The sequence below is a fragment of the Alligator sinensis genome, unplaced genomic scaffold (assembly GCF_000455745.1).
Source record: "Alligator sinensis unplaced genomic scaffold, ASM45574v1 scaffold282_2, whole genome shotgun sequence".
In the NCBI taxonomy this organism is placed as follows: Eukaryota; Metazoa; Chordata; order Crocodylia; family Alligatoridae; genus Alligator; species Alligator sinensis.
Genome location: NW_005841879.1, coordinates 2,370,612 through 2,388,736, shown reverse-complemented (window position 1 = coordinate 2,388,736; position 18,125 = coordinate 2,370,612). Strand labels below are relative to the sequence as shown.

At 41.9% G+C, this 18,125-nt stretch overlaps 1 protein-coding gene across 1 annotated transcript in view; it reads left to right on the top strand.

Moving 5' to 3' along the window:
* Positions 1 to 18,125, top strand: part of HELZ (helicase with zinc finger) — a 152,983-nt gene that overhangs the window by 101,521 nt on the left and 33,337 nt on the right. The window contains 5 exon segments of the mRNA XM_025196269.1: positions 3,275 to 3,326; positions 4,334 to 4,527; positions 10,092 to 10,305; positions 16,345 to 16,421; positions 17,584 to 18,125. The exon segment at positions 17,584 to 18,125 is cut by the window's right edge and continues 28 nt beyond it. Coding sequence (XP_025052054.1) covers positions 3,275 to 3,326; positions 4,334 to 4,527; positions 10,092 to 10,305; positions 16,345 to 16,421; positions 17,584 to 18,125 — 1,079 coding nt within the window.

Sequence of the window (18,125 nt, the reverse complement as noted above, 5' to 3'; positions counted from 1 at the left end):
AGTCAGAGTACCTAGTACCATACTTGTCTTCAATGCTTGCAGTGTGACATGTGAAAATATTGTGCTGCTTTTGGCTGACCCACCACTCGCACATAGCTTCCCCACCCTGTGTGAAAGCTCAGAACAGTAACATGAGATGTGTCAAACTTGACACATTAAACTACAATGAATTGGGAAATATTTTTACAATGCATATAAAATGTGATGTATATTTTGGATAGTACATGAAAAGAAGAGCAAAGAGATTATATTAGCACTGCTTTCTGCCATCTCTTTGAACCATGTTTAAGTTGATCATATAGAATTTTACAGTTAGTTCCTAAAATGATTGCTTTACTACATTATTTGCATTTAGCAGACTTCTATAGGGCTTTTGCAAGCACATTCCCTATTTGTTCATTCTCCCTATGCAAACAACTGCCTTTCTGTTTTTACAATTATTTTTGTTGCAAAGATTAAACAAACAATCCTTAGTCCTTATTATACATGTTCTTGGAATATATAATCAAAAATCCCCTTCAGCTAAATGTAAATGTAATGTGTACAAACGAAGTCAGACTAGCTTAAAATCAACTATCAAAGCTGAAAATATGGTATATGTAAACAATAACTATCAGAGTTGTGAACTTAGGTCCCATGGCCTCTGGAGAGTCCAGAGTTGGAGAGTTTTGCAGTCTCTTTCAAGGACCAGATGCTTGGTATTTATGCACGCATGCACACATGCAGAGGAGCAGGTTATAATAAATTAAGATTTTAACTAGTTCCTTTCTTTGTGCCCCTGTATAAACATTGAAAAGCTTATTCTTTTATCCAGTCTGTATAGATTTAAAGAGTTTCAGTCAATATTAGCAAAACAAACCAAAAAGTCCTATCTTTAGTCTTAAGCTTTAACATGAAGAATAAAAGAAGTTTTACAGCCTTCCCAGAGAACCTATTTACAAACACCATATTTTAAGGTCTTAGAGGTAAGTAGGGGCACTTTTGAAAGACAGAATGTTCCCAATTCGTCTAAAGCAACTAATATCAGACCTCCTAGCCTTGGAGGAATAGTAATACTTCAAGCTAAGGAACAATGCAATTTGAGTATGCTGTCTTTAGTCATGGTTGGAATGGCAAATAAGAAAGGCTGGTGCAACATAGTGGCCTGCCCTGAGAAGTGCCAGCAGGCCCAAGATTAACCAGTCCTGCTCAGTTAGCCCTGACTAGTAAAGGGGTGTTGGATTTGAGTCAGGAAGTCCAGCAATTAAAGACTATCTGAGGTGGTAGACAGACTGTCTGCTGCTACAGAGAATAGAAGTCCTGATGTGGATTAGGCAATAGTGTTACTAAGGGAGTGAATGGGGCAGCAGCCTCAAGCACCACCTTGGAGAGAGGGCACAAATATTAGCTGTCATAGCTGCCAAATGGTCTCTGCTGCTACCCAGGGCGTAGAAGTAAGCTGTTACGTTTTTGGAATTAGGAACTGGCTGCAGCTGACTAGAGTTCTTAACTAGACTTTATGGCTAGGGGCAGACATTCAAAAGCCTGAGCCTGAATTGATTCAGTCTTTGCAGGTTAGTCTAACCTGGTTAGGCTAAATCTGTTTGTAACTGTACAGGCATCCCAGACATGCAGGCACATGCCTGCAGTGGCTCAGGCTAGAAGCCAGGGGGTGCTAGAGCAGCCCACCCTGCCCTTCCACAGGGCTGAGCTGAGGTGGGGCCTGGCCAGGTCCCGGCAAGACTAGGGAGGGGTTCCCCCTGCCCCTGGGTAACAGAGCATTTATCAGCTCTGTTATCAACATTTAACATCCCATCAAAAAACAAACAGCCCATCTCATTAATTCAGGCTCTTCTTAAACAAAGAAGGAATGGAGGGACAATACCAGCTGAGCGGTTGATTAGCTCCAACTGCTGTCTGCCACAGCACGGACTGTCGCCAGCATGTGGTCTGCTGCCTAATGCTGGGGTGTCTGTGTAAGACAGAGGGGATGGGTGATCCCTGCTTAGCAGGGAGTGGTGAAGGGATGGGGAGAGCAGGAGGAAGCCGGGCAGACCCTGCTGTGCCTGCCAGTCTCTGCTGGAGCTGCAGCCAGGGAGCAGAGGGGAGGGGCCAGCCCTTCTGTGGAGCAGAGAGCCCTGCCAGCCCAGAGAGCATGCCGGGATGCTGGGGGAATCTGGTTTAACTTAAACCAGCAAGGGGTCTGGGAGAGACATTGCATAAACCGGTTTGAGCCAAATCAGTTAAGTCTGATACTACATTGATCCAGGTTTATCTCAAACCGGTTTCAGTCATTTTCAAACTGGTTTAATCTGTTCTGTTACAGGGTTAAACCAGTTTCTGATCACTTAAACTGGTTTATATGTAATGTCTGTCCCTAGCCTGTGAGCTGTTAGTGAGGGAAGAACGTTGGTGCTAGTGCCCAACAATAAAGAAGGGAGGTTACAGGTTTAGCTCAGGGGGGCTGAAGTGTCCTTTATGTGACAGACCTCAGTGGAGTTGCTCTGGTGGACTAGGGAAGAGAAGTCCCAAGACAAGCACAAGAAAATGCCTTGAAGGCAGAGTGCAAAGACCAGGAAGGAGTGAAGGAAAAGTGAGGAATGCCATCAGACAGGGTACTTGGGCTGGAACACAGAAATCGGATGGGCCTATGTTCTACTAGCAATCCTCATTGGAAGGGAGAGCCTTTGGGGGCTGCCAAAGGAATGAAGAGATGGTTAGGAACTGGGTGAAAATTAGAACCACCACCAGATGGGGAAACGGTAACAAGGGGGTAAGAAGGAGAACCTGAGGAAGGCTCATTGCAGCTCAGCCGGACTGGTAATGAATGAAGATGAGTCCACTGAAGGATGGGCCAAGGGCAGTGTGAAAAGGTGCTTAACACTATCAGGTGTGTCAGTGAAGCAGTTAAGGTTCCAGACCCACAACTGACTTAGCCGTTAATGGTTACTTCATAATTCAGGCTGGGAAGTCAAAGATGGCAGGATAGGATGGTAGTTATATCACTCCCTTGTATTCCATTGGCTGGCCCATTAGACTCAGGTAAACCTTTTATTTTGATTTGGGCGTCATTCCGGGCGAAAAAAGGAGTGAACTAGAGAAATCAGACTGGTGCAGGGTGCAATAAATTAAACAGTCAAGAAAATGTCAGTGCCTATTTGCTGGTTCTTCCAGCCTCCCCTTTGTGTTTCATTTAACTTGAATATTATTGAGTTGATATAAAGGACTCTCTTATTGTTCTTTTTCCATTAGTATTTACATCTGGGAGTCATTTTGATTTTTTTTCCCCTTAAAGGGCAAGGGTCATCATCATAACCAGAACGATCATTTTCAAACCGATGGAATTGGTAAGTATCTAATGCTTTCATGAGGAAGCTACATCTGATTCTTCCTTACCCAGTGTGATTCCAGTGATTTAGACTGATCCTAATGTACAAGAACTGAGAATCAGGTCTGTTATATTTGTCCTTGCTGTGTGATTTTCAGGGAGCAGGCAATCTTGGTATACTTCAGGTCAACATCAGGTAACTCCTAGGCTGTCCCATTACAGGCATTTCTTCCACTGACTTCTGAACCCAAATACCTTGTTTCACCACATAGCTGGTGCTGGCTGGTGTGGTTCTGCTACAGTTACCCTGACATAAGAAAATGATTGTGAGTTTGAAATTTGACTTGCAAAACCCTATTCTAGATTCCATTAGACTGGAGGTGGTAGCTTGAAAGCATTTAAGGACATCTGCATTAGAAAAAGGACCATGCTAGAAAGGTAGTGGTTTATTACAATAGTCCGCTAATTGCTTTATAACATATCTGGGATTTACCTGCATATATTGAATCCTATTGTGTTCCAACTGGGTTATTGAACTAGGATATTCAGGCCCGATAGCTTGCCATGATTTAAATGCATTTTTTAAATTCCAAAAGCATTTCTAGTCCCAATTAAGAGCATAGAGAAATGATTCTGGAGCATGGTGTTGCAGTGTTTGCAGGTTACACTGCTAACTTGGGAACTAAGCCAACATATCTGCATTTTAGGAAGAACTTTATGAATGATGCTCACTCTGGAGCTTCTACCCTTTATACTCCCCACTGGCTTTCTACAACTTCCAGAAGTTTTCTGAGGCTAAAAAAAAAAAAAAAAAACACAACAAAAAAACCAAAAAAACCAATTCTGGAATGGCTGTTTAATTTAGACCATTGCTTTCTCTGTCTGTATCATTTTCTATATGAAGATTTGGCCTATGATTTTTGTAAAGGGGGACTTTATTGATGAAGGAAAAGAAGGAGAAAAAATAAGTAATTGGACTGCGTCATATTAACTTCTTTTTGGATTTCTTTCTTCTTTGTTTTTCAGTTCAACCCAATCCTTCTGTCCTCATTGGAAATCCTATCAGAGCATATACTCCTCCCCCTCCGCCTCTTGGACCTCACCCCAATCTGGGGAAATCTCCAAGCCCTGTTCAAAGGATAGACCCTCACACTGGGACGAGCATTCTTTATGTACCTGCTGTCTATGGAGGAAATATGGTCATGTCAGTGCCTTTGCCTGTAAGCATTTGCTTTCTTTTTTCCTTTTCTTACACAGGTAAGAATGAATAGCAAGATTAGCTCTTGAAATGTGTCAGTGCCTTAAATACTCAGTCAAGTTTTCTTGGCTAGGAATGGTTCTGCTGTTGACCATCAAGGTACAAAAGCTTCAGAATGTTTTCTGCAGCCTGAATGACTTTTTATATTGAAGCCAACTGAGGTTTTACCTGTGTTCCAAGTGAATGCAGATGGTGAGAATGAGATATTTGCCCTTTTTAGGAGAATGCAAATGTTGTTGGAATTTTTTGGTGAACACAAGTTTTCGGAATAGTGTGGTTTCCAAAGTATAAATTAAATTTGTGGAGGGATGGGAGTGTTAGAGTGGCTTATATGTTGAGGTAAGTGTTGTACAGATAAACATCTTCATCTTTATTATAAATCACATCAGTAGTCCATTATACCACAAAACCTACTGTCATGGAACCTACCTTTATTTCATATTTCCAAAGGTAAGGCTGGTTAATTGAACAATAGCGCAAACCAGCCTTCTTAAAGAAAAGCAAAAGTATGTACAGCCTTTCCCAAATTGCTTGGATTCACTAATTCAGAGAACGATTTACTAAATCATTTGTAGTTCTCCTTTCATAATTCATTTTTAAAACACATTACAATACTGTGCGGGCCGGGAGCGGTCTGAGGCCCTCGGGGGTGCGCGGCGGGCTGTGGCCAGCAGCCCTGGCACGCGGGTCGGGGAATGCAGGCCGGCGGACTAGAATTAGGCACGGACGCGTAGCGGTTGATTAAAGATTATTTTACTTACACCGTAGATAGTTGCGGTGCAGGCAGGAAAAACTTGCTTACGTTGCAGTTACAGACAGACACGTGGAGTTTGCTAGGCTCCACAACTCGAACAAGACCCGCAGAAAACTCGAGCCTCTTGAAATAACTCGGACAGAGCTCTGGATACGCACACACACGAAGCTTGCTAGGCTCCGTGGAACAAGCGTGCAGGGAAGGGGTTCGTCAAGGGATCGCGCTCGGCGACGGGGACAGGCCAGAGGTTGATCAGACCCCTATAGCCTTCTTAAGGCACGCGGTGGGTCCGTTAGGCTCCGCAGCGCTTAGAGTTCTTCACGAGACGTGAAGTCCTCCTCCTCCACGAGATGGTTGTGGAGTCCTCCAACTTGGGCGGAAACCGCTCAAGCCTCTTATACGGCTAGCAAGCCAATCGCTAGCCGCCACGTGGGAATAATTTAGAACTGGCCAATAGTGGGACACAAATTTGCATGCGGGTGGCGGGAACTCCTTTGCACTGGGGTTTTCTCTTTGCAACTGAGAAATGCACCCTGCAAAGAAAGCTCCTCGTGGTGGGAAATAATTTAGCAGTGCCGAAGCGCGCACACACAAAATCACACCCTTGGGTTGTGACAAATACTACCTACCCTTTGTATTAATTTAGCAAATCAGAAACTAATTTGTTTATGTTTTTGCATCATAGTTTTATAGCCATGAATAACTGAAGGAAAAGGTGATGAGATTTAAACAAAGTTTGAATAATGCTGTATAAAAATTATAATAAGTTTGCCTGGTTGCCTTTTAGCAAGTTAAGGAAATACGACTTTGTTAGTACTTACAGTTATAAAACTGTTCTCTTCATATAATCTGAGGCCTATTCTGATTTCCTTTTTTCCTGGCATAAGTCAGGAGACAGTAAGGGCAGTGAAATCGGAATAGAAATGATATGAAATCAGGGCTAGGCCCTAAATGCTTACCCCAGGATTTTTACTGAACTTTAAGAAATAATCTTTGTGTTATTTAATACCATTGTTTGCTTTAGAGCATCTTCAATAGGCAAGGCTAAAATTGCACATGTCTGAACGTTGAATAGTAAAATACTTGAAAAAAGACCTCTTATGATGGAAAATTTGATTGAAAATCTGAGATTGCTGGTGGATCTGAGTTGCTGGTGTTTCCTATGAGCTATGTATAGGTCTGATTTTCAGATCTACTTCTGTGAAACTTCATATACATACCCCAGGTTGCCATAAAAATAAATATAATGGCAGCTTATGTCTCTCTCCTCTGGATCCTTATAAGAAATTATCTAATTTTCCTCAGAGCTGTTACTTTATGACTAGGACACCTTATGAAGTTGTCATCCTAGACAACAGAGGATGATTCAAGCCCATCATAGCCTTAGATACTGAAAACATCAGAACTTAAAAACTGAATTACAAGCAGTTAACTGTCCAGTTAATCAGATCAAAACAATCTCCTGGAACTAAAATTACATGTCTTGTTCCATTGTTGATCACATTGCTACCTCCATAGGTCTTCTGCATGGTTATTGTTTTTTTTTGGTTTTTATTTTATTTTTTTAAGTAAGAATCAGTTTTCTTTCTGTTGCTCCCCATAAGATACTGGAAATTTAGGTGAATTTCTTGGCATGGAAAAAGTTACTTACAATGAAAGTCCTTTATACTTTTGGATTCTGCTAGGTTTCAAGAATGCCTTGCAGAGTTATTCATTATTTGCAGCAACTGTGGCTATAGGTAGCCATGTGTTAAAGACCTCACTATACAAATGGAAAACCTAGTCCCTGATCTAGACAGATTTTGAAATCTAGAGTTAAGAGTCACAAACCATAGGGAGAAATAAGAAAAAAGAGGCCAGGATTACAAAAAATAATGTTGTGAACTAACATGAATAAACTGTTGGGTTTATCCCCTGAAGATCTACTGTAGTTAACTTTATAAATAGTTGCAAGAGTTCTTTATAGAAACCCAATTCATGGGCTTGCTATAGATCTCTGGTTTCAATTGCGTCTGCCTGGATCATCTAGCAACTATATAGTCTTCTCCCTTTTTATGTAGTAAGACCACTGATTTCCATTCACTAGCTCAAATAAATTTGTTTTTTTACTGGGTTAGCAGAATCTGCATTTGATGGTTAAATTTAAATGCAGTGAGAAGGCCAGCCGCTGTATCTTTGTCATGCTTACTCACTTTTTATTAATATCAAACTAGCATAATTTAAATATTTTTCTGTTTTACGGCCGGGGCATAATACATTTGTTATGTTGCTCTAATCAAAAGATATATATGAAATGTCTTTATTTTGGGGCTCACCTTCCCTGGGGACAGACTTTTAAATGATTAAGTTTGAAGGTCCAGGTACTAATGAGATATTTTATAAAGAAGTTTGCAGGAGGTAGTTTGGTATTGCACAGACATTACTCCAGCAACCTCATAGCCCAGAGCTAAAGTTTGAAATGCATTTTTAAGGGCAAATTTTTAAAAAATTAATGAATACTTGGAGGAAGCTATGTTTAAAACAATGACTGAGATAGCTTATTAAAATATAATACCATGATTGTGCTCATGTAAGATAAAAAAGCCTTTGTGTTTTGTTTAGGGCGGTTTTCATACTTGTGGTAAAAAAATGCGGAGGTTGTCACCAGTTAAGAATGATTTGTCAGGCTAAGCACTGATGATTATTCATTATATTCTTATTCATATATTTGCCTCCTTTTAATAAACTTCCCTGGTAGGTAAACTTGAGCTAATTTGATTTAGAGTTGTCTTCCTTTTCAGACTGAGGAACCAAATGCAAAATATTCTGAACACCCTTGGTTCTTGCTTTCAGAATTATATTTCAAATATATAGGAAAAGAACCTGTAGTAAATAAAACATGTCCAGTAGCAAAGATTCAAAGGTCCTCATTATACAACATGCAATACATGGGTTGACTTTCTGACCCCTCCAGAGCTCCCGCAGTCTCATTGGGGTGTTTTGTGAGTCTGATCCTCATTGTGCACTGCAAGAGTAGGCATTTAGGTAGTTAACCCAAGGAATCCTTTTTGATTCTTTATCTGCTTCATAGACAGCTCTGTACATATGACATTCAGAGCACATGTTAGGTATACATACTAGTCCATTGTCTAATCCATTCTTGAATATATGCAGTAAAGGTGTGTTAACCTACCTTTCATATATATTTCATTTAATTGTATCTGCTTCTATTACTGTTACAAGAAAGGAAAAAATACAGCCCTATCTGATACGACAGATTGTTCATTCACTAGTCCTTTCTCTCTTCTTGAGTTCAAAAAAGCCTTTGACCTGGTTTCCCATAATCACCTCTTAGAGAAACTGGCCAATTGTCGCCTTGGGTCCTCCACGATCCACTGGCTGGAAAACTGGCTCCGGGGTCAGACCCAGAGGGTAGTAATTGATGGAAGTCACTCATCGTGGTGTCCTGTGACTAGTGGTGTCCCCCAAGGCTCTGTCCTTGGACCCATACTGTTCAACATCTTCATTAATGATGTGGACACTGGAGTCAGAAGTGGACTGGCCAAGTTCACTGATGACACCAAACTTTGGGGAAAAGCATCCACACCAGAAGACAGGCGGGTGATCCAGGCTGACCTGGACAGGCTCAGCAAGTGGGCGGACGAGAATCTGATGGTGTTCAACGCCGATAAATGCAAGGTTCTCCACCTTGGGAAGAAAAACCCGCAGCATCCTTATAGGCTCGGCAGTGCTATGTTGGCCAACACTATGCAAGAAAGAGACTTGGGGGTCATCATTGACCACAAGATGAACACGAGCCTGCAATGCGATGCGGCGGCTAGTAAAGCGACCAGAACGCTGGCTTGCATCCATAGATGCTTCTCAAGCAAATCCCGGGACGTCATTCTCCCCCTGTACTCGGCCTTAGTGAGGCCGCAGCTGGAGTACTGCGTCCAGTTTTGAGCTCCACAATTCAAAAAGGATGTGGAGAAGCTTGAGAGAGTCCAGAGAAGAGCCACGCGCATGATCAGAGGTCAGGGAAGCAGACCCTACGATGACAGGCTGAGAGCCCTGGGGCTCTTTAGCCTGGAAAAGCGCAGGCTCAGGGGTGATCTGATGGCCACCTACAAGTTTATCAGGGGTGACCACCAGCATCTGGGGGAATGTTTGTTCACCAGAGCGCCCCAAGGGATGACGACTAGGTCGAATGGTCATAAACTACTACAAGACCGTTTCAGGCTGGACATAAGGAAGAATTTCTTTACTGTCCGAGCCCCCAAGGTCTGGAACAGCCTGCCACCGGAGGTGGTTCAAGCGCCCACATTGAACACCTTCAAGAGCAAACTGGATGCTCATCTTGCTGGGATCCTATGAACCCGGCTGACTTCCTGCCCTTTGGGCAGGGGGCTGGACTCGATGATCTTCTGAGGTCCCTTCCAGCCCTAATGTCTATGAAATCTATGAAATCTTTTCTTGAAAGTCATTGAAACAAGAAGGCAGGGATCTTGGAGACTCTCGTCTTTCTCCTGCCCGGTCACTACCACCATTTCTACCCCACATAGCCCTGGTTGTTGCCTTATCTCACTCTTCTTCAACTCCTGTTGCATTTGCCCTTGCTGATCATGTTGTTTTCTTTTCCTGACACTGCCACCACTCACATGTGCATCACGATCATATTATCACTAATATGAAGAAGTGCTTCTTGGTGATGCCACAGTATTTGTAGATGAGGCCATACATTTCTTTTAAGACTCATTAATTTCTTGCATCTACTTTTCTTTTTAATTCCACAGGTACCATGGACAGGATATCAGGGTAGGTTTGCAGTTGACCCTCGAATTATTTCTCATCAAGCAGCTATGGCGTATAATATGAACCTGTTACAGGCACATGGCCGTGGCTCTCCAATACCTTATGGGCTGGGACATCATTCTCCAGTTAGTATAGGGCAACAGCAGCAGTCACTTCAGCATCAGGACAAAGAGCAACATGAACAAAATCGAAATGGTGAGTTGTTGAGTCTTTTTTGAAATCCCCCAGCAGGTGACTGTTGGTTCAGTGACCATGTTTTGTGTTTAATTGTTGTGTTGTGAAAAATGTGTTCTTTGAAAAGTGAATTTAAGTGTTCCTGAACAACACAGAAGATGACAGCAAAAGTATCTTGTCATTCCTGTTTACCCGTAGAAGTGGGTAGCCCTGGGGCAAAGTTCTCGATGTCATCCCCAGCCGACGTGCATCACTCCGGTTCCTGAGGGGGCTGGTAGGGTAGCTCATGTAGCAGGGCTGATTCAGTGCCTGAGACCATCAGCAGACATAGAGAATTTGTGATGTGAATCATCAGAAACAGACACGGAGTTGAAATATGTTTTAAAACATTTGCCAATGTGTTCATTTTGGTTATTCTTGATGCTGCATAAAATAACCTGACCTTTGTATCGTGTAGGATTTCAAGCTTCAATTGCGGGCTGTGTTGTGATGTGAATCCTAGGGAGGTTGTGCGAGGTCAAGAGCAGTGGCTGGGAATTATTTGGGCCCATGGGCCACATAGGCAGTTCTGGGGAGCTGCTGCAGGCTGGTCAGCATCCCCCACAGCCCAGAGCCTGGGTGCCCTGTGGCGCCTCCCAGCCACCACCAACAGTGCTCAGTTCCTGTCTCGCCCCTTCCCCACCCCTGCTCTGGACTTGCCCCAGCTGGACCAGACTGGCATGCACAGCCTTGAACCCAGCCTGCCCTGCGCCTGCTCCAGACTGTCTACCTATGCTGAGCAGCGGCATCGTCTAGGCAGAAGCTGCTGCTCGTCATGGGGGACAAACAGTCCCCCCCGCCTCACTGTTGCTGGGTCCTTCTTGCTGCAGCCTCCCGGAGCCTGTGCCTGGGCTGCCCTGCGGCTCCTCTCTGCTGCTGTCACCGCTGCCCTCAGGCTGCCCAGTGGGGCAGCAGTGGCAGTGCAGAGGAGCCTCAGGGCAGCCTAGGCATGGGTTCTGGGTGGCTGCAGCAAGAAGGGCCTGGGAGTGGCGAAGGGGAGGGACTTTTTCCCCAGTGCCAAGCAGCAGCTTCTGCCTGATCACTGCTGCTGCTCGACGTGGGTGGGCGAGTTCAGAGCAGGCATGGGGCAGGCCAGGATTGGGACTGAGTGCTTGGATTCTGGCTGGTGTGGAGCTGGTCCACTCTGCTGGGCTGAGTCCAGGGCAAGAGCAGGGTCGGGCCTGTGTGTGCAGGTCCCTGCAGTACTGCAGGGCTGGGGCCAGCGGCAGCCAGAAGGAGCCACTGCTGCCTGGGCTGCCTAGAAAGGCAATCCAGCTACGGAGCCATCCCAGTCCTGCTGCATGTGCAGGGGGTGGCGGGACGTGCCACAGGCCAGACATCACCTGGGCCAGGATGGACCGACTGACTCGCTGCGGACTGGACAAAGTTCAGTCTGTGGGACATATTTTGCCCACCCCTGGCTTAGAGGTTATAGACCAGAGTGAGGATTCATTTCTTTGGGTATGATTTTAGCATTGGCAATAATCCCATTGCTGTATCCTGAGAATGCAGGGCTGCCAGTTAATGAAATCTGAATTATCCATTTTTTTCTAATGCAAAGTGTAAATCATTTTATAGCAGCATGTAGAAAATTAGTGACCAAACCTGAAATAGGTGATGTGGGGTTTGTCATTCTATGTCCAGGATAAAGAGTATTTAATGACATTTTAAAAAAATTATGGTGATTTAGCTGTCTGTTGAAGATGATGGCTGCCCCTTAAGGTTTTCCTGATACAGGTATTGTGGGTAGGACCAGAAAAAAACTGTGTAAAGGAAAAAACAATGTTAGCATCTATAAAATATTTCTCTTTGAGTGACACTTGCTTCATTTTGTGACAAAAAAAGTTTATTCCTCTACAGTTATGGAAGACTAAGCTAGATTGTTTCTGTCTCGTATTATTAAAAAAACTTCAAAATACATTTTTTTTTTTATTGTGGAATATTTACTTATAAAAAGAAGTCAGATTGACTTCAGATCCTACGTCAAGTTGCAGGGTAGGCAATTAGGATTATTTTTTAACTTGTTCCTTTACTTTTCTGAGTAATCTTATTGCCTACTTTTTTCTGGAACTTTCCAGAAAAATAAAACATGAAATGTTTAGGCCAAATGGAGAAATCTGACATGGGATCACTGTGAAATGAGAAATACAGGATCTCATGATGCAACTTGCACAGAATCCGGTTTCATAGTAGAACTGGACTTGAATGCAGAAGGCCTCTCGCAAAACAGAAAGATGCTCTCAATCCATTTGTGCTGTTAGGGTAACTCTTTCAATAGAGCTCTGCATTGCAAAATCCAGCCTCATTAAATACTGAAAAGTAGAGTTATCCATGTGTTGAGAACTCTGGGGGCTGAGATGCATATCAGAGAAGGATTCTAGACATATAAGCTGTCATAGCAGCACACCAGAAGACTTGATTATTTCTTTTTAAAGAAACTGCAAAATTAATTGGACTCTTAATAGTTCCCTGAAATAAACATGTGACGGGTCATATGAAAAGAGAGAAACTTCAGAGGTAAACCTGACATGCTCAGATCTTAACGGGTATGTTTTCTAGGTTTTAAAGGAGAGCAAAATTGCCAGAGAAACTCATTTGACTCAATAGTTCTGTCACTTGAGCATCGGTAGACTGATTGGCGGAAAGATGTCTTGGAGAACGCATGAATTTTTTGAAAAGTTCTTGACAGGACTTTTCCTTCTCTTCTGTTGGTCACCCAGAAACCAGATAATTAGAGGTTTTATTGTGTAACATAAGCATCATCATTTCTAATAACTGAAATAGCAGATGCCATTTTTTCCCACCTTGCAGGATAGAGATCTTTTATTTTAAATTTATGGCAGCAGGGATCAGGGAATGAGCAGGGGCTTTAGCACTAATCAGTCTGCTGATTAAATGATCAGTGCGAGCAAATCATTTTTCCATTAACTTTGTTTCCTGGATAGATGGCTTGGGAAATAATGTTCAAAGGTGCGTGATATCTTTTAAAATGAGCAAGAAGCACAAGAAGGTGGTGGCTCCAAAGCCATATTCTGCACTTGGGTAACATATCCCTGTCTTCGAGATTTAGTGGCATATATGGCTCCATTGAGTCGTACCTTGTTAGAGGAGGTAGCAGTTCTGAAGATAATGTCCATCAAGAATTTTTCTTGGTAAGGTTTGCAAAGTTCTGACTGTGACTAGAAGAACTTTATTCTCAAATTGAGTTTTTCATACCTACTGAATACTGAAAATATTTTTCTTTATATGAAAATCTTCAAAGATACTTCTTTGATAATGACATCAACAGCCTTGACTGTTTCCTTTGCAAGAAGGAAAAAAAATCTGTCTAATCTTTTAAACCTAATTTTTTACAGACTGTTTGTTGTCTTAAACCCTTTTTCAAAAAACATTTCAAAGACTCTTTATTAGTGAGTGCATCGTATTGTCATTTTTCTCACTATATTGCTTTTCCAGGTAGTTCTTTGAACTGATAGGTTATGTAGTTTTATTATCTACTGGGATTGCTTTGCCTTGCTCTATTATGTTCTAGTGTAGCTTTTCTGACCCCAGTACAGTTGTCAGCTTTCCCTGACTTACTCAAGAGAGTTGAGAATTTTCTTAATTAACTGAATCTGTTCAATGTTAAAAAAGACTATGAGACAACCAACAAAAATTGTCCTTTGTTTTTTGAAACAGTAAAGAGTCCTGTATTTTTTCAAATCCAGACTGATCAGAATATTTGTTACCACATTCAGCACGTCTTAAAAGATTTTTCTGGTTATGAATCAAAGCATCACAGAAAAAAGAATATTGTCATTGGTATGCTACTGGAGAGAGCAAAACTCTAAAGCAAAACTTAAATGTTAGCAATGAGCTGAAATAAGTGTTAGCACAAGTATATGTAGACAACCGTCGATCCTCTGGATCATGGTGTACACGCATGAGGTCTACCCAGAGACCTCATGAATCTGTTTGTGGCTGACCAGCCCAATTCAGGAGTGACACCGCTTGTTACAAGTGTCACAGAGCCAGGTGTTGTCTGAGTTGGAGTCCCGGATTACAGCATGCTCTTGTCTTCTTTCTCACTTTCCTTCATCCTCTGGATCAAAGCCACTTCATGTTGTGCTGCACCCAGTGCCAGATGTTCCCTCCAAATTAGACAGGATTCTGTGCAATTCTCCCAGCTTTCTCTGCTGACATTGAATGACTTCATATCATTTTTGCATACATCATGGCAGAATGGATGGATTTGGGGTGAACACAGCACTTAAGTCTCAGAAGTATATAAGGGGTGTGTATCAGGATATGGGGGAACGCCTGTTCACTAGAGCGGCCCAAGGGATGATAATGTCCAATGGTCACAAACTCCTCCAAGACCGTTTTAGGGTGGACATAAGGAAAAACTTCTTTACTGTCCGAGCCCACAAGGCCTGGAAGAGGCTCCCTCCAGAGATGCTGCAAACACCTACTCTGGACTCTTCTAAGAAGTGGTTGGATGCTTATCTTGCTGGGATCCTTTGACTCTAGCTGACTTCCTGCCCCTGGGGCAGGGGGCTGGACTCGATGATCTTCCAAGGTCCCTTCCAGCCCCAATGTCTGTGAAATCTATGGTACCACTGTAGAGGCAGACCGCACTTCCTAGAGTTGTCTTGAATCTCCCTATTCAAAATATTCTTGGAGATCTAGTCTCCTCCCATTCTCCTGACATGGCCATCTCCACTTCCCCTTTTGATAGTGGGTTCGAAGCGTGTCAGTCCAGTGTGCCTCCATATTTGGTATTTTGTCGCCTCACTTTATTTCCCAGATCTTACACAGATATCTCATGTGGAAGCTGTTCAGTCTCTTGATGTGCCTAGCATACATAGTCCACGTTTCTGAACCATAAAGCACAAATATAATTGTTAGCAGGATGCCTATTACATATATCCCACCGTGCTTTTGAATTATTCTTTTCACACAGTATCCTAAGAAGCTTTCTTAGCCCTCAGAAGCTAGTTTAAACCAGGATATTTTTAAGTTGTATGTACACTTTATTTACCCCTTTGTTACCCTGAAAAATATATTTGCGCTATCTGAAAAATACACTTGAGATTGATTTGGCCTGTCTTCACGTGACCTCATTTATTAGAAACGAGAATAGAAAAAGCTTCCAGTTGTTCATTAATTCTTTTTGCTGTTGAGATTTGGGATTTCCTTACCACATACTTTGATATGAACACTTGTGATATATTCCATCCTCAGAGTTAAGCTTCAAATATAGTCATCAGCTGGGAATGTATGTTCAGTTCTTATACGTGAACTTTGATGATTAAGGGGAAAAATTGATTATAATGTCTGTTAAAAAAAGTGTGTCTTATTTTTATCTGTCCAACTATATAACCCCTATTGGTGAAGTACAATAACCTGGTTAGGTTAAATATTCCTAATAATAAATTAAGTTAAAGGTACAGTGGCAGCCTCTACTGACATGCTGATTTGCATTTTAACTTTTTAAGGTTTTATTTACTTTTGTTTCTTTTTTATTATCAATAGCATATGACATCTTTAGCACTACTGCTGTGCCATCCTTCAGCCTTCCAGTGGTGGATGTTTTTTAGTGTTGGCCTTTGCTAAATGAAACATTTTTAGCATAATCATTCTGTATTCTCATTTTTCTTTAAAACCAGAGGTGCTCAGGGTAAACTCTTCTTGCTCACCCAAACAGAATAGCCAAGATTATTTGGGTGCAGGGTCACTGGGCTACTACTTTTGTCTGGCTCATTTATATTTCTGTTTGACAAGCCAGTGATAACTTTTGACGGGTCCAGTAGTAGAACTGCAAGAGCTACTTCCACTGTTTTCTAATCATCGTTAAGAGGACGTTAAGAGGAACACCACATTAAGGAAGATATTTATGCTAAGTTTTTGTGCCTGTTGTCTACTGCATATATGATATTGATAACACTGATACACTTATTCCTGAATATAACAAGCCTTATCTTGAGAATCTGTTTTCTCTACATTTTTTAAAAATAATGCACAATGTAAAACACTTTCTAGGTAAAAGTGAAACCAACACTGGACCCGAAATCAATAAAATTCGGACACCTGAGAAGAAACCTGTGGAATCCAAACAGGTTTGTTTGGTTTTGTTCCGCCCCTCCTCCCCTTTTACGTTCCTCCCTGTTTTGGGTACTATGCATCTTTCTTGGTTCTTTAAGGATTCATCCATTTTTTTCCCTCCTACATCCAGCCACTATCACAGACGCCGCAATTCCATCCTGGTAGAATTGGACAGGTTTTATTTTGCAGCCCATCAGTACTGATCTTTACTGGTGGTCATTGTGTGACACTAGGTCCAATCCTTTCCTTGCCCAGAGGAATGAAACATTTTAAGAATTTGGAACCTGAATTTAAAAACTTTATCATGCTATTAGTTCATACTCATGATATTAGTCCCATTCTTTTCCATTTGGATTTTGTTGGCTTACAAGATTAGCCCCTTTTATCTTTAAGTTGTATTGGTCTTTAAATCATAAGTCAACACATAGTGGAATAGCACAGAATGCTATTGACTGTTACATGTTTAGAAATTAATGGACATTTCATTAAAAGCTTGCTATAGTATAGATAATTCAGCTAGTTGCGAGGGTTCAGAAGAGGAAAGGAGCAGGATAGTGAAAGTAGACTGTAGAATTTCAATATGGGGACTGAAGGTGAGAGTCATAAAAGAGTGTTCCAAAATGTAAGATATTTTAAATGGGCAGATAAAAAAATGACTTTTCCTGTTAAATATTTAGTGTTGTGTCGTAGAAGTAAAAGTGGAAGGCTCAAGACTTGAGTTGTCTGTAATTAGCTAAATTAGATACGATCATAAGGAAGCAGCTGGTAATTCATCTCTACAATAACACTAGCCATGGAAAGAAATGTGATGATGGAAATGTCTGACTGTGGAGTTTAAATATAGAAGAATAAGGAGGAAACATTAAGTGCATTTCTTAGTCTGCACTTAATAGAATAGCAATAATTAGATTAATAAAATAGTCCAACTAATATAACAGAATTGAAACAAGATGAGGCCAAGCAAAACTATTGGCAGAATATATTTTTAGACCCATAAATAATGAGAAGAATGTATGTTAAGATGTACAGTACCTTGGTTCTCTGATGACCTTATTCTTCCCACTTCACTGAGGTTTTGTACACTTGCTTCAGTGTTAAATCACTTTTAGTACAGTCATCACTTACAGCGATGTTTTCTTAAGTAATTTTAAAAAGTTTTATATCCTTTTCTTCTAGGTTGACTTAGAAGCAAGTTCCCAGAATAGAAGCCCTGAGTCGCGTTCCAGCATAGGTTATCCTAATTCGAAATTTCATCGCAAAGATAATATTAACCCCAGGCAGCTGAATCTACATCTCACCCCTCCCCATACTCAGTATGCAGTCCCCAGTCGCCACTACCAGCACCTGTCCCAGATACCAAGGCAGCCATATCCTTTGCAACAGCAGCAAAACCTCTTAAATCAGCAACAAAATCATTTGCCTGAACAGCAAAACCAAATGCCACCCCAACAAAGCCAGATAGTCCAGCAGCATAATCATTTGAACCAGCAGCCTCAACAACCTTCACAGCTTTCCCCTGCCTATCAGGCAGGCCCCAATCAATCTTTTTTTAATAATCCAATTCCCCACCGGCCACATTCTCCTGCTGTAGATGCTGTGATTTCAGAACAGCACCCCCCACCCATGTTGCAAGAAGTCACTAATCCTCTGAGACCTATTGCACAGCACAACCCAATGTTGCCATCCCACTTGAACAACTTCATTGAAGAGAACCCTAC